The sequence below is a fragment of the Halichoerus grypus genome, chromosome 12 (genome assembly GCF_964656455.1).
Source record: "Halichoerus grypus chromosome 12, mHalGry1.hap1.1, whole genome shotgun sequence".
NCBI classification, from domain to species: domain Eukaryota; kingdom Metazoa; phylum Chordata; class Mammalia; order Carnivora; family Phocidae; genus Halichoerus; species Halichoerus grypus.
This window is the reverse complement of record NC_135723.1, coordinates 38,425,344-38,442,220: the sequence shown is the minus strand read 5'-3', so window position 1 is coordinate 38,442,220 and position 16,877 is coordinate 38,425,344. Positions and strand designations below refer to the sequence as shown.

Below are 16,877 nucleotides of genomic sequence, written 5' to 3'. Positions count from 1 at the left end.
CTCCCCCGGCCGGCCCAGGCAGGGGGAGGGCCCGCTCACCTCGGTAGCGGCGGGAGGCGAGGTGGCACGCTGCGAGGAGCAGCACGGCCACCAGCGCCAGCACCTTGGCGCTCCTCACGCTGAAGTAGTGGTTGATCTCCCGCTTGCCCAGGTTGTAGGCCAGAGCCGCCATCTTGGTTCCTCCATGACAACAGTGCGCGGCGGAGCGGGGAAGGGGCGCCGCACAGGGGCAGCACTGGGGCTGCCGCCGCCGCAGCCAGGCGAGGAGCCGCCGCCAGCCCCCGCGGCCGCCACCCGCGCCTCCCGCCGGGGAGCCTGACCCCGCCGCCGCGGCGCCCCGGGCCTCCACCTGCCCCTCTTCGGCCGCGGCCGCCTCGGCGGCTTTACCCCAGCCTCGCCACCCCTGCTCGGCGGTGCCGGTTCCCCAGGCGCCCTGGACGCCTGTCTCCTCCCCTTCCTCCTCCTCCCCTTTAGCCTCCTGCCTTAATAGCGGCTGCGCCTGCGAGGGGGGTCCGGATGCCCAGTGCTCCGGGGTCACGGGCCCCAGACGGCTCTCCGGGGTCAGCGGGTCATGGGCGCCGGCGGGCGGCGGCAGCGGCAGGGACATGAGGATGTGAGTAGAGGGGACAAAGGGTCCAACCTAGCCCGAAAGCGAGCCCTGGGGCTTTCTCCTGTCTTTCTGGCCACTACCTGAGCCCAGGTTGGGGGCAACAGAACTACAGTTCCTGAAGAAAAGTGCACGTTATTCCAACCCCCCCAACACACCCTTTCCGAGCTTTCTACCACCCCTGAACCTGCCCAGCTGCATGTGATATCACGGGGCTTATGGTCAACCTATCCAGTCATCTGGCTGATCTAGATGCTTGACAGGGTTGAAATTGCTGATAGCTCTAGCACCCAACCCACGAAGACCAGTCAACCATTTAACTTACTTTCTTGGCCCATTTCTCTTGAAACTTAAAAAAAAAAAAAAAAAAAATCCTCAGTTGCCCAATTCCAGTGGGCACCGCGAAGTACAGAGTAGAAGGTACAGAATGAGCCTAGCTTAGTGTAGGTGTTGGGGGGAAAAGATCCTCACCCTTCATTTGTATTTACGTAAGGGTTAGCTAGGTGGATGCGCCAAACATTAAAAAGTGTGCTCGTGACAATCATTCCTGCTCCTAAAGTTGGTTAATATTTTGTGGCTATAGATAAAGCAAGTATGCTTTTGCTTCTATTAAGCGCTTGTTATCCCTCACCCAACTTTTTTTTTTTTTTTTTGGTTTCTCCTGTGCTGCCCTCCAGATGGGAATGGTTATTTATATTGCTTTCCTATCTACTTGCCTTGTTTAAAGTGAGTCACTGGTTAGTTGGGGTGTTTTCAAGTATTCTTTACAACTTTCCCATTTAGCCATTCCTGAACTTGTGTTTATGAGCCCCTCTTAAAATTATAGAATGTTAGATTTGAAGGGACTATCGAGATCTTGTCATCCCAATTCTTTTCATCCAAGGACTCTTTTTATTATGTTTTCATCCGTGGACCCCATATCTTGAAAGATTTTGTCACCTAAATGAAATCACATACATCACTGTCATGGATGTAATGCTAATAAGCAATAAAGTTAAATAAGTGTACAAACACTAGGCACTGTTCCCTGGAAATGGTCGCTTAATTTTGGCTGTCACTCTTCTGATCCAAGGTTGATCACATGCTGGAGGAATTAAATCAGATATTGTAAAAACCAGATAAATAACTCTGCTAACAGCATATGGTCCGCCAATAACATCCTAGAAATTTCTATGATGTCATCAACAGCAAATTAGAATTTCTGATCAGCGTGTGATAACCAGTGTTAGCCCGCAGGGTTGATTTAATGCCTGCCAAAAGTAAAGAAACTTGACATTTTATTTAATTGCAATTTCCAGAAGGCTTTCTGAAATATTGTAAATAGCTTGTGGACTTCATTCTTCCTTCCCCCTAGTTTAAAGCTAATCCCTCTCCCCTGCTCTAAATCTCTTCCTGTCCCCCTTTCTTGGGGTGTTGATGACTCCATCAGTCATCCCTATGTCAATCATCCTCTCTCTGTGTCTTCTTTAAACTCTCCCTCTCTCCTGGCTATTTCCCTTCCACCAATAAGTTTCTCATTTTAGTGAAATACATCCATGAACTCTCTGTTTCTGTGTGTTTACTTCTACAGCTCTCTTTTCTTCTCTGAACAAGTATCTAGAAAGAGTAGTTGACTTCGAGGTCTCCACTGGCTCCACTCCCATTCTCCCTTCTAAAAAGCTCTCAAATATACTGCCTCTGCTCTATCCCCTTGCTGTTGCCTTGGTTAAGGCATGATTTCTTGCCTGAATTTCCTATTCCTTTAACTCATCTTCCTCAATTCCGGCTCAAAAATCTAGTCTTACTGCTTCTCTGCCACACCTCTAACCAGACTGAACTTTTCAAAACTCAAATCTGATGATGTTAAAAACTAGATAGTGGCTCCATGTTCATTTGCCAACCCCTAAACCATCCAGAATGTTTACTAATGCTCTGCCAGTTACCTCACCCCCTAATAATCTGATAAAAAGGGAAACCATCTGATAGGAACACTTTCAACTGTGCATTACTTAAAAACAAAAGCAAAAACAGAAACAACTACCACATTTATCCCTTTTCTTCTAACCAAATATCGATTTCTCATTTTACCACAGGAGGTCATGGGGATAAAGAGGACAGGAAAAGGAGACAAAATGGAGCAGCCAGAACAGTAGGAGGAGCACAATTTTGAGGTGAGAATCTTCTGGTCTAAACTGTTTCTGTTTCACTATATCCATTCATTAGTTTATATTGATCTAATTTTTTATTATGGTATAATTGACATAACATATTAATCTCAGGTGTGCAATGTAATGATTTGACATTTATATATAAAGTATTACAAGGTGATCACCACAATGATTCTAGTTAACATCAGTCACCATACATAATTACAAAGATTTTTTCTTGTGATGAAAACTTTTAAGATCTACTCTCTCAGCAACTTTGAAATACCCTATACAGTATTATTAACTATACTTCTTTTCTGATTTGAAAAATTCCTTCTTCCTCCACCAAAGCTGTCTCTTTCATCTGTGTCTTGGTATACCCCTATTTGAGAACTTGGTCTCGTAAGTTTCCCTTCTTTATTTCTACCTTCAATTTATCCCTCTTCACTGTTTGCCCTACATATAAGCTCAAATGTTTCCTATTTAAAGCGCCTTCCTTAATTCACTACACAATCTCTCTTCTCCCTATCGAACTTCTTGAAGGAACAATCTGATTTCTTTCTCTTTCTTTCTTTCTTTCGTTCTTTCTTTCTTTTTCTTTCTTTCCTTCCTTTTTTTTCTTTCTTTTGTTCTTTCTTTCCTTCCTTCCCTTCCTTTTCTTTCTTTCTTTTACTACTTATTGATTTTTAAGAACTTGAAAACTAACTTCTCCTATTACTTTACCACTTGTTCAAATGTCAGCCGCATCCTAACTGACCAAACCCAATGTCTCTATCCTAACTTTATCCTTCTTCCCTGCACAGCATTGTTGGAATATTTGCTTTCTTAAAATCTTTTCTTTTTGACTTCTGTGACACTACAGCCTTCTGTCTCCTTTCTCATGCATCTCCAAGAAGAATCCTCTTGCTTTTGCCAATCCTTATATGTAAGTACTTTTCAAAGTTTTCTTGTTTGCTTACTTTTCTTCTTGGGAAACCTACGTTACAAGTTGGCTTCAACTATCACATTGGATCCTGCATGCAACTTAGATTCCTCTCACATGCTCCAGACCTCATTCATATATCTCAGGGATAGCTTCATCGAGTCTCTCATGGTACCTCAGACTCAATGTGTCAGAAACCAGTTTTATTTTCCTTCCAAACCCATTCATCCTGTTACGTTTACCATTTAGGTTATTGACACCACTGTCCTTCAAGTCATGCCTGCTAATCTTTGACTCATCTTTCTCCTCTGCTTTATCTCAAGTATGGGTTTTCAGTTGGTTGTGTGATCACAGATGAGCCATTGGATAGTCAGAACAAAGTACTAAAACTTCTATTTATAGTGAATTCCTGTTACAAATGATTTTAAAAGATAATTTTGGTGACAAAAACAAACTTCACTTAACACCTCATGAAACAGATAGCTCCTTTCACAGAACTGCAAAATGTGGTGGAAGGCAAGGAATTTTAATTGGATAAAAAAAGAACCAAGGAAGAGAAAAAGAGACAATATCTAATTGGCTGGAGTCACACAGTCAACTTTGGGATGAGAAGAAACAAGGAAATAAGTATACAGCCCAGAGCTAGCTTGGCATTTGCGAATTGGCTCATTGCATTTCTGGTTAAGTGGGGGCATTTACAAGAGACACAAAACTTAGAAAAGTTTTGATTTGCTGATATGGCACCCCTGGGCAGGAATGCTTATCTTGGGCCTAAGAAGTTATTTCAATATTCCTAACTACAAGAAAATAAGGTTTTATTACTATTTCATATAAGTACTTCCCTTGTACCCTAACTTGGTCTATAGGTAGAGTCATGTCATGTGCACATGGAGAGGAATCCTGAGGGGAGTGTGGGAATTCACATTTGTGAAGAGATCAACAATGGCTCACTTATTTGTTGACTTTAAGCCGATTGTGCCTGTGAGCCTAACAAATGGATTCACAGATTGTATTATCTACTTTTACTTAAACTCACAAAATAGACGGTGACTTTAAAATTCCCTATGGTGAATGGGAGTTGAAGATGATTCTAATTTATAAAAGCACTAGCAAACAAGAATGTGTAGAATGGAATCTTCTGCTAATACAAGCTCTTCATCAACTACATCACATGTTTTTTAAAAAAAGTGTGCCTATTTATCATATACACACATATAGATATATCAGATATGTACATAGATTATGTATCATCCATGACATACACAGACATGGACAACTTAAATCTGTAAGAAATCAGAAAAAAATTTTGAAATTATCCAGATTATTTGAAATGAGAATTTACATTTGCTCATTGTAAACCACAGATCTTGCTATAAATCTGTGGTGCTTGGAGGTGAGTTACTGCTAATACAAAGCCATGGAAATTAACAAGATGTTTAGAAATTAAGCATCCAAACATGAATTAAACCACTCTCTTTAAAAGCAAAAAAAGTTTGTGAGCATGTATGAATGTTTCAAATTACATGTATTATATTAGTTATATTAGCAGTACATTTTTTAGAACTATGCATTAGTTGGAGGAGTTCATGCTCCAATTTTAACGAATATTGAGTGCGCAGTCAAAAACCCCAAATCATTTACTTAGTGAATTACTGTATCCTTTTTATTCTGGTTTCCTCAAAGCTCTTTCCTTCTCCAGAATGCTCTGGTTCAGGCTCCAACCTGACCATTGCAATAGGTTCCTACTACTCCTTTTTCTGATATCTCACTTTTTCAATCTCTCTTTTTTTTTTTTTTTTTGCCAATTGCTGCTAGAGTTACTTGTCTGAGGCTTATATTTGGTCTTGTCGTTTCCCTGCTTAAAAACTTTGGGGGTTTCCTGTCAGGACACAAAGAATTCCCAGCCTCTTATCGTGTTGAGGGTTGGCTGTGGTTTGGCCTAAACCACCAAGTCTTCCATTTAGCTCTCATTTCCTTCAACCATGCTAACCTACAAGCCAGGAACATAACATTTCTGTCACTTTTCTCCTCCTCGAACCTTTGTTTAAAACACCTTTTTCCCTGCACCTCGCATTCTACTTGTTTAAAGCCTGTCTTCTTTTTTCCCTACTTCAGCTTTATTGAGGTCTGATTGACAGAGACAGTTGTTTATATTTCGAGTGTTCAGTGTGCTGGTTTGATCTATGTAGTCTTTGAAATGATTACCATAATTTTCTCCTTTAAAGCCTGCTCCAGGGGCGCCTGGGTGGCTCAGTCTTTAGGCGTCTGCCTTCGACTCGGGTCATGATCCCGGCATCCTGGGATCGAGCCCCGCATCGGGCTCCCTGCTTCTCCTTCTCTCACTCCCCCTGCTTATGTTCCCTCTTTCACTGTCTCTGTCAAATAAATGAATAAAAATCTTAAAAAAAATAAATAAATAAAGCCTGCTCCATTTTACCTCTTCCATGAAGTAAGCCCATGGCTCCTGATGGGAATATAACTCTTTCCTTTCTCTGATTTCTCATAGTACTTTGTTTCTGTCTATGCTTAAGTATGCATCCAGCACAGGCACCATCCAATCAGAACAGATACCTTCTTTACTTGGGCATATTGTGTGTATGGGGAAATTATCAGCTCAGTCTTTTGGGATATATCCCACTGTGCTTTATAATCTATTCAGTTATTATGTTTATCTTTGTCTTCTTCATTCCCCTCCTTCTAGATTTTATGCATTGGGGCACAGGGAGTTAGTACTTTTTGTATTTTGTAGAGAGAACTTGTGAAAGACTTAGAAACGGTCCAAGATATTGTGGTTGTCTTCAATGGAAAAGTAGGCATTGTCCAGATTATCTGATTCTATCGGGTCTCTGAATCTTTTATTGTCTTTGAGTTATTTTACATTGCTCTAAGTTATATAATACTTATAGTAATGCAAATGGTTTTTGTCCATAGAAATGCAAATTGTATCTCATTGGGATTCAGTTGATTATTGCTCTGTGGATATTGAGCAGTTTTGAAGTTTTACATTTGTTAGGCAAATTTATTTTGCCATTCCTAATGCCATATATGTGTGGTTCTTTTAATTCTCCTTTGAACCAATTGTAGTATCTTCTGGTTCCTTCATTAATTAATGAATTAAATAAAGGCTTTGACACATGATCATTTTATATCTGTATGAAAGTCATGCTATATCCTCTTCTAAAAATTATCTTTTAATACATGAATATGCCTTGAACTTAATAAATATTAATGTTTCTTAAATCCAAATTAAAGGTCATTTAATGAAGAACACTGGAGAAAATTGAGACACTTTTCTTCTGAGAATTTTTGAGACCATGGGGTAGATAAATATTTTCCAAACTGAATTTTGGCTGTCTGAACAAGTGAATAATTTCCTACGATAGATTTAAAACTTGGCTTTTATCACAGTGAATTTGAATATTGGCCTTTGGATTCTTTGATCAAGTTGAGTGTACCTAAAACAAAACCCAAACATCCAGTTTGTCTTTACTCAAGTATTTGAAAACTGATACAAAAAGGAATAATAAATTCTAAAGTATTACTCAGTTACCTTATTATATGTTTTTAGTTGCATTTTTTTTAATCTGAAAGATTTCACCTTGAAAAAATTATCCAGAAATCTCAGTAATCATTTGGAAGTTGTATAAGGTAAAAGTTTCATACATGATGTAATAGTCTTAAATATAAGGAACACATCCTGCACCTTATGTTCACATCTGTCCTGTCCTCAGATTGGGAAATGTGTGAGAGTCACCCTCAGGTCTCTGAGGGTTTTTTTAATCTAAATTCTCTGCATATCCCAATTGTATTCTCTTTCTCCCACTTTTCCAGCTTCTCTTCTATCTCCTTTCCTTCTGCTCCAGTTGTGTTTCCAAATATCTGTACTTCTGAGAAAGCTCTTTACTACCTACCCTCAGTCTCGTTCACTTTACTGGTTTGGACAAAGGTGAAATCAGAGGAAATGAGAAAAAGGTGGACAGATTGGAGACAGACTTTAGAAGTAAAATAGACAGCACTTGCTGATGAGATTGTATGTGGGAGATGAGGAGGGAGAACCAAGTGTGACTTTTGTTTCTGGCTTGAGCAACTGGTGGCTTCAGGGATCATTTACAGACATGGTGAGACTGGGGTGGCAACAAGCTTGGGAAAGATTATCATAACATTGTTTTCAGTGTCTTCTTGTTTATACTGAAGTATACTTAAAAATTAAAACCCAGAAAATACAGTACATACTAAATTTTCATGTGTGAAATTCTGCTGCACCCACCACTCTCAACACCTTTTCTTTAGGGCAGAAAAAATGCATCTCCCACTCCATTCCAAGTTGCACACTTTTTTTTTCAGGTGAAATCAACATTTTTTGTGTAAACATTTTTTAAAGATAAAGGGGGAGAGGGATGGTAGTGTAACAATTATTTTGCCCTAGGTCTTCCTCAAAGGCTAAGACAAATTCTCCTTTCTGTAGAAGTGTTGTTTAAATTAGCTGGAAATTCACAGTTCATTGCTTTTTAAAAGGCACCCTGTCCCTTAGGGAAGGAGAATATGAATATCTCCCACTGTTTCTAAGGTGAAGGATGTTAACCATTGATCAGATCAGAATGGAGCAACTTGAAGGGGAGAAAAAACTTCTAAATGACCTGCCTGGTTTCACAGCCTTCTGGCCCAAATGGTACTGACATTTTCATTAAGCAGGTTAAGGAAAACAATAGAGGTTAATTAACTTAACTTAGTGGTGTTTCAGCTGAAATGGCCGAAACTGCCCCAGGCCTCAGGTAAGTCTAATGTTGTTAGTAGCATCTTGGCCTTCCACTTTACACTGTATCACCTTTGAAGGTCTGTAAACAAATTAGAATCGCTTTTTGTGGGGGGCTGTGTAGCTCACAGGGATGTGTGAAAATGTATTAGGTAACGTCTGTAAAGCACTTTAAATGATTTATTCTTGAGCCAGTTTTTCCTAAGGGATACTTTGTCTCACACCCTTCTAATTGCCTTCTAGCTGGATGAGAAAGAGCAATCTTCAACTAAACACTTAGTGGGTTGCAGGAGATGACTCATAGATCTTTTACTCTATGCACACAGAACATATACTTATATTTCCCATCATGAAATTCTGCCTTTTTAACTAGCATATTTTTCTTTTTGGTGACATTTAGATATAATTTTTGGTTTGCAGAAGTGGCAGGTATGACTTTGTGGTTGTTAGGAAAAAAGTTTTTACTACGGGGGTAGAATAATGTAAAAAGAGCGGAGGTTTTGAAAGAATATTCAGGGTTTGACACCTGGCTTCACCATTTACTAGCTAAATAATGTGGCAAATCATTTTGCCTGTTGAACTTCAACTTTCTTACTTGTAAAATGAAGATAATAATACCTATCACTCAAGGTTGTTTTTATGACTAAATGAGTAATGTATAGTTTTTGACACTTAGGTGATGCTCAATAAAAGATTCTTCTTTCAAAGTTCATTGTCACTGGTAAATTCACAAGCAATTGTTCTTCAATTTGCTCTCTACCAGTCAATATCTACCACTTAAGGTATATGTCACAGAGCCCAGGTGTTTAATAGAAAATAGTCAAGCACAGATACATTCCTTTAGATAATTAAATAATACTTGATTTAATCTGTTAAGCGGTACCCCAGTATGTTCTTGAAAGGTCCTGCCACCCACCTTTTTGCTTTATTTCCAAGTTTTAAATAATTCTGCTTAACAATCCATTCTTGATCATAAATAACCTTTAGAGATTATTTTTGATCGCTCACACACACGCAAACACACGTCTGGTTTCATTATGTTTGTTTACATAGTTCAGCAAAAGGTATTAACTAACCATATGTGCCTCCTTGAGCATTCAGTATTGAGCAACTATACAGGGCAAAGAACTAAATTCTGCTGAATAATTTCATTAAGGGATATAGGATTCAATCATTTAAAAGCATTTTTTTTTTCCCTATCCCAAGATTAAGAAAATCTACCCACCAAGATTTCATCTTCATTGCTTATAGATTCCGGAGAACTCCTTTCTACTTGAAGTCCCAAATACGCAGCAGTTCCTGGCCAGCCAGTGAGTGATGCTGCCTATGACCTGTGAGGCTTTAACCATAAAACAGATACCAGACCAGTGTTCTTGGGTGGTACCTGGTTTGTGGTTTCTTTCTTTTACACATAAAGTACACTTGCTCCTTAATGATGGAATTTTCATAGCTGATTAAATATCACTTATTTTCAAATATGACTCTCAGGACCTTGTGTGACAGCATCACAATTGAAGACAGTAAAACTCTCTGTTGGGGTAACACATAATTTTTTATAAGAATTTGATACCTGGTGAAAGGAAAACAGCTTTTTATTGACCCTATGCAGGTAACTTTATTTTCATGTAAGGTATAGAGACTCAGTACACATAATCGGTTTTAAATTCTGAAGGAGGCACTAAGCCTTAGAAGCCATTTTTAAAATATTTCACTTGATGTTGAGAGAGAGTTAGAGGTTAAGTTACCAGGTAAAAGAAAGGACTTCTTCATACAAGTATCAGAAAATAGACAACAAATAACTGCCGTCAGTATTCCAAACCAAATATCTATGATTAAATTTAGTTCATTTCATTCATTTATGTATTTATTTCTTGTTCTGCTACATCTTGGGTCATCAGGCTGCTTTCGTGAAGTCATCTGCTTCTAAAATAGAACAGGTCTTGGAAATCCCAACCGTTCCCACATTTATCTGACAATTGTGCAGGCAGTGTTATCTTAACGCTCTAGAGTTGCAACTCAGGAGCCAATTTGTTGAAATATCAACAATTAAAAGAACACGGTACAGTCCTTTCTGTGAAATTCTGAGATTGCCCTTATTGTTGAAGATACAAATTTTAACCTCTATGCTTTTTTGGCAAGCTTCAGAAGATAACAGGAGTCACGGGATTAAGTGATTATGGTTATTTTACCGTGGTAATGAACAGTGCCAAAATTGAAGCAAGTACAATCTCTAATGAGTGCAGGACATAATTTTTTTGTAATAATATGATTAGTATTTTTCCCAGGAGTAAGAATGTATTATGAACAGTGAGAGCACTGACAGATCTCCAGGGCCTTTCGATTCATTCTGTTATGTGTACAATCTCAGAAATGTGTATATGAGTATTATTTTATCTATAAAACTTACCCTTTAATTTAAACTTATTAAGACTCATGTCAAGAAGCTGGCCTTGCTATATTTCTTAATCCTAAACTATTATGTCAAGGACTGTCCCCAAAACTGATCTTTTGATCAGTTCTTAACGATAGTGTTGAGCTAATCGAGGAAATATAGAACATGTCAAGAAAACAACTATTTGGGGGCATCACTTCTTTTATAAGGCAAAAGAACAAATCTTCATGAACTTCCAAGACCCATATGGGAAATTTTTAAAGAAGCTTTACGTGTAAAGAAAAATCCTGAAATTTTAATTTTTCTGAATCTGGGATGTGATCATGGAAAAGCAAAATCAAAAGCGTTATCAGAGTACTTTAGATCATCTATCATGACAGGATCAGGTGTGCCTGAGAAACGATAAATTGACTACTATTAGAGTGACAATACAGTATTCTAAATGACAAGAAGGTAACACAATTGAAAGGAATCTTAGATCTTTCAGAAATGAGGAACTTTATGTTTTTGTTGCTTAATAATCAAGGGCTTGACAAAGTCAGCACAAAAGACAGAAGACTGTTTTGATGGGATATGGAATTTCTGCCACACATGCAGACAGATCACAGAGAATGTGAAAGAATAACTATTTACTATCCCTTGTTAAGAGAAGGCCAAATGGTTCAAGATAAACTGTCATTTTAATATATAGAAAACCAAATTCTAGTTTTGCATTAACATTCTATTTAGCAGTAAAGGATTCATGAGCTCCCTGCTCTACTTTTTAAATTATCTTACAAATAAATCCACTAAAACTGAGCGAACTTTGTCAAAACTTGAATACATTTTATTTTTTTTCAGATTCATTGTCTGCAGTTTGAGACAAATACAGTTTGTTTTTTTCTGCCAACTATAACTTTCTATATCTATTAAAAGTTTGTCTCACACAATCCTCTTTTACATTCTGGAAGAACCAGGTCTTTTTAAGACAAAGCTACTCTCCTTTCCTCGAAAACAAAAACACCTTCCATTGCCTTGTATTCACAGTTGTAGTTTTCTGCAATGATTGCTTTGGTCTGGTCTTTGATTAAATGTATGGATGGTAACTTTCAGTCAAATTAGCTAATTTATATTTCATAGAGAAAACTGGAAGGGAAATGTAGAAGTATCTATCATACACTGTTTAGCAAATTGGCAAAACTGAATATGCACGTAAAACTCTAGAGTTTTATTTACACTTATTTTTATATTTTAAATTAGCAAAATGAACACAATCATTAACATGACCAACAAATATACCCACTATAAGAAACAAAAGCACATATATATTAAAAATACATCTAGTGACCACGTTTCAGTATTATAATTCACTTTAGAAATTGTCTAAGTGTCTAAGGTTAGGCATTAAATAACTTCATTTAAGAGTAGCCCAGGATTTTAAAGTTAAATAAGTATCTTGGTTAAGTTAAGTAGATATACTACAACTTAGACAATTGTTTATCAGAATTAAAATTTAAGAGTTTAGATCCTTTATATTCACAGAGCTTGGGAGTGAGAGCTGAGATTCCCTGTATCAATTTGACTTAATACTTGTTCCAGGAAATTCTTGGCTCAGGAGGATAAAGATATAAACCAATAAACAATTTTACTATTTGCTTTAGGAAATTCCTGAAAAGCAATTTATCCATATGATTTGTTCATCTGGCCAAACAGCTCTGTCTCCTATCAGGATAATAAATTGCTCACTTGGCCAAATAGGTAGCTTATAAAAAAAAAAAAAATTTACTTATTAAGACTCATGTCAAGAAGCTGGCCTTGCTATATTTCTCAATCCTAAACTATTATGTCAAGGACTGTCCCCCGTGTCAATTAGTTTTCTGTCTTGACAAACTTGCCTTCAACCACTTAAGCCCAGATCCCCGAGCCCTATAATTATCCTCCCCTAATTTCCCCATTTTGAGACATTACTAGGATCTCTCAAGGTGGTGTTATCCCTTACTGCAGTAGGCCTAATGAACTTAGCTTTGATTGATCAACAGAAACTGTGAGTTAATAAATGTGTATTGCTTTAAGCCTAGAAGTTTGCGGTAATATTGTCATGCAGCAATAGCAAACGGATACAACGGCATTGATAAAACCAGCGGAGAATCAGATAGCTGTTTTCAAACCAAAAGTTATCAAACTCACCTAGATTGTAAAAGATACAACTTTATTATGTGAACTCGTGTTTTTATACAAACCTGCTTCTGACCTTCAGGTTCCTGTGAGAAATTTTTAAGGCTAGTTTTATGTGTCCATTTTTTTTTTATTTCCTGAGAGACTTGGGAATATTAGAGTTATGTTACGTGTTTATTTTTCTTTATGAATCAATTAGAATGGAGCAATTTGGATTTGAGAGACCTTATAATTTATTTACATGCTCAAGAGGTAGGAAAACGTCAAACACGTAGTGAGAGGTAAAAGTTTTTCTCAGTTACAGATGCACAGACTTGCTGAGAGCTTGCAGGTTTAGCTCCTCCACCTCAGTCATAGGTTAACAGTAAACCCCGAACCATGACAACCCAGAAGAGCAGATCTCAAAGGGATGTTCTGCTTTCAATGAGAATAAAATGTTTTCTTGACTGAGCTGAGTTCAATAACAAACAGACAAACAAAAAAAAGGTTATCAAAACAGATTCTTTATCATCTCTCACCTAAGATATCCTCCATTATGTCCTGACAGAATCACCAGCAGTTTGATCATAAAACCGGAGTCCCAAATACTGCTATTATCAGTGAGGAATAACTTGTTGGCTGTGCAGCAACCAGACTTAACATATACACAGGGTGCTTTCTTGACCATGAAATTAAGACTGGCCCAGTGGTCCAGTGTACCCACTGGTCCATGGGTCCAGCTGTGGAGGTAGACAAGACATGAACAGATGAATAGTCTTGGCCAAGAACCAGCAAAAGGAAACAAAAGCTCCCACAGTATACTCATAATGATTTAGGCTATTTTAGTATTGATGAGTTTACGTGGGGAGTAGGATGGCCAAAGGGGCCATATTACTGATGACCTTCAATGTTCAGAAGTGAGTGTATCATTGTTGGATGTTAAAATATACTTCTTTTTAAAAAGGTAAAATCATAACGTTCATACAGATATAAAACTGAGTCGATGTTAATGATTTTATTTAACTCATTAATGAGGAAACTGGTGAGGTGTCATAAGTTCAAGGGGGAGTTATTAAAAAAAGGACACATTCATAAATCAGGAATATTGAAATAAATGTGCAAATGGAGGTAAAGCTGGCCTTATGGGGGTGGGTGGGAAGGGAGGAAAATTAATTGACTCTCCACCAGACAGAATTTACACAATTATAGACAATGGTTATTATGCATTGTTATTGGTTATCTATATCTTACAAAATTGTAAAGTAATTCAAGGACTAGAATCAGATACTTGGAACAGTATGACTAAATAGTATGGGGTTTTTTGTTTGTTTTGTTTTTTTACACTGAAACATAATATTCCCCTACAATGAGACTGACTGACTTGATAGTAGAAAGTAGTGGGCCAGACCTGAGAAGTGCTTTAGGAATAGAAACTATACAGCTTGGTAGTTGCTTACATGTAGTAAGTGGGAAGGACGATTCAAAGGTCATTCATTACAAGTGTGGCATTTGCCAAAGTGGTTAGTGGTTGCTTCATGTGGGCTAGGATAATGACCGTCGTGGTGCTGGGGACAATGAAGGGAAAAATCAAGGAAATATTTTAATAAGGGATCATTTTAGAAACTGAAGTTCTGTGACAGTCAAAAGAGGCCTTTTGGTTGGGAGAGGGAGGGTTGCCATCCACTCCATTATCATTAGACCCTCCTTTTTAATGGTTCCCTCAAGTAGTCATGAAATCTAAGTAAAAGTAGTGTGCTTGCTCAGCCTGATAGCCTCTGGGTAAGTCCTTTGGCTTTCCATTTTGGAATTGACTTAGAATATATCACCTTTTCTGATGCACTTGATTAGGAATCATTTCTGGACCTACAGATAAAAATCAGGAGGGAATTTAGGGAAGTCCTGAAATGAACTGAGGAAGACATTACTCAGTGGTTTTCTTCTTCCCAGTGTGAATTTGATTAGAGAATATTCTGAGTAAAAAAAAGAGAAAGAGGGAGAGAAAGGAAAAAAGGGGGAAAGTAGGAGGAGAAATTGGAGAAATATTACCCTTTCTTCTAAAAGTTTGGGTGAAAAGGCATTAATATGACCAGGGATCTTTTTCAAATTAAAGATATGAAGAACATGAGGTTTCTTGTCTATTGACATATTACTGTTTGCTTAGCTTAAGGTCCTTTGAAATTCAGTCCTATGTCAAATATCTGCTCTAAATTAGTCACCCTGCTGTTCTGGTTTCCCAACATTTCAAAAATTTCACCTTAATATAATCTCTTCTATCCATGTATAGAAATGAGATAGTCTATTGCTTTGTTCCTTGTTTAAGAAAGAGGAGACCAAGGCAAGGAGGAAAGGAAAGAGGAAAGGAGAAAGGGACAAGGGACAACAGGAATGGGGGAATAAGGGAAGAGAAAGGGAGAGAAAGAAAAGGAAAGTGGGGGGACTCCTGATTCTAGTTACAGTTTGGTCACTAGCTTGTTAGAGCAGTTAGTCTGGTCATTATTGTAAACTTGGGATACCATTTCTTGTTCTGCGCATGGGGTAGTACTAAAACCCCCTAACTACAACTTCCCTTAGACTCCCATTATTCTCTTATTATACTGTCAATCAATAAATATTCAGCACCTCAGATGTGCCAAGCCCTGTACTAGAGGCTGGGGATATGGAAGTGAATTAGGGTGTTCTTGCCCTCTTTGAACTTTTCTGGTGGGAGGTGCTAAAAAATGAACCCACATAAGTAAAATACAATTTAATACAGGATACTTAGTAAGGACCTTTTTTGTTGGTTGGAAACTCCTAGATTGATGGCGAGAAGCCAAATCTGAGGTTAAAAAATGTGCTGAGTACTCCAGATTCTGAAGACAACAGCAAAGAAGTGGGGACAGACATCCCCTCAAGGCTGTGGTTGCTTAAGTAATTCTCCCAAGTGTCTGGCCATCTCCTCTTTCCATTTTTATTCCACCTCTCTTAGAGAGGGGACAGAGAGAGAAAGAATCATTTGCCTGAAGTGAGAATGCTTGGCCTTTCCTCTACTACATTTGTTTCTCCTGTACTTAGCGGAGTTGGGGAGGTATCCCCTAAAAGTCAAGTGAATGTTTGTTTAACCCCAAAAGCCAAGGGCGGGGAGCTTCAAGATAGCCATCCAGAGAGATTGGGAGTATCTGCAAGAAAGCAAGACTGCATCTTGTTTTCTATTGGGTCAAATGCTTATGTATGTCCTCTCTGATCTGCCTCTCTGCCATTTCTACATTGTGAGAAAAAATCAACAAATCTCAGAACAGAGAGAGGAGGTGGCCTGTCCTCTAACCTTGGCATGGCGAATATATATATTCCCCAGTTCATATCAACACTGTAGATGGACTCAGGTTGACCTCCTGGTAACCCTACCTGGTGAGTAGATCTTGACAACCAAGAACTTTGTGGTATACCACTAACACAGCTGCTTTGGGAAAGTTGGAAGAAGTGAGCCAGAATGGAATTGCATATGCCAGGGATCCCTCAGAGTTTTCGGAGGAACCAGCCTTTGGAGGCTTGCTGGAGGGAGAGCATCAAAGGCTAGATGGTGTTACCTAGAGCAGCCTCTGTGACCAAGAGAGAACCACCAACAAGCAGTTACAGAAGATCTTGGCTATATTTTCTTCCTTTTCATCCGCAATTCCGGAAGCCCTAATATTGGAAGGATTGGAGAGGAGTAGTGAAGGAAGATGCTGGGAAGAGACATCCTGAGAAGGAGAATGAGACTGAGGTTTATAAATGAGCTGGCCTGGATTTTTAATAACCAAAAGTGACCCAGCAGCTTTGAGAGCTGCCTGAGTTATTGTTAAAAGGCAGGAAAGGAAAATTGAACAGTGCAAGATTGAAGGCAATGGTTGGGAAAAAAATAATATTTTACCTTTTCCGTTTGTTTTTGTTCAGCCCCCATAGAGTGCGAACTATAAGTAAACTGGTTA

At 38.5% G+C, this 16,877-nt stretch overlaps 2 protein-coding genes across 12 annotated transcripts in view; one reads left to right on the top strand and one right to left on the bottom strand.

Moving 5' to 3' along the window:
• CASD1 (CAS1 domain sialic acid O acetyltransferase 1) overlaps positions 1 to 172 on the bottom strand; it is a 49,186-nt gene extending 49,014 nt beyond the window's left edge. Inside the window, exon 1 of the mRNA XM_036123358.2 lies at positions 40 to 172. Coding sequence (XP_035979251.2) covers positions 40 to 172 — 133 coding nt within the window. The remainder of the gene's footprint in view (positions 1 to 39) is intronic.
• LOC118555280 (uncharacterized) overlaps positions 18 to 16,877 on the top strand; it is an 83,774-nt gene continuing 66,914 nt past the window's right edge. For 5 of the 11 annotated variants that reach the window (XR_013442762.1, XR_004926873.2, XR_013442761.1 and 2 more), the window contains exons 1-2: positions 479 to 613; positions 2,680 to 2,757. The gene's annotated coding sequence lies outside the window, so the exon portion shown is untranslated. Of the gene's footprint in view, positions 152 to 478; positions 614 to 2,679; positions 2,758 to 9,614; positions 9,719 to 16,877 lie in introns of those variants that run through there. The other 6 variants (XR_013442763.1, XR_013442756.1, XR_004926874.2 and 3 more) reach the window with 4 other exon arrangements.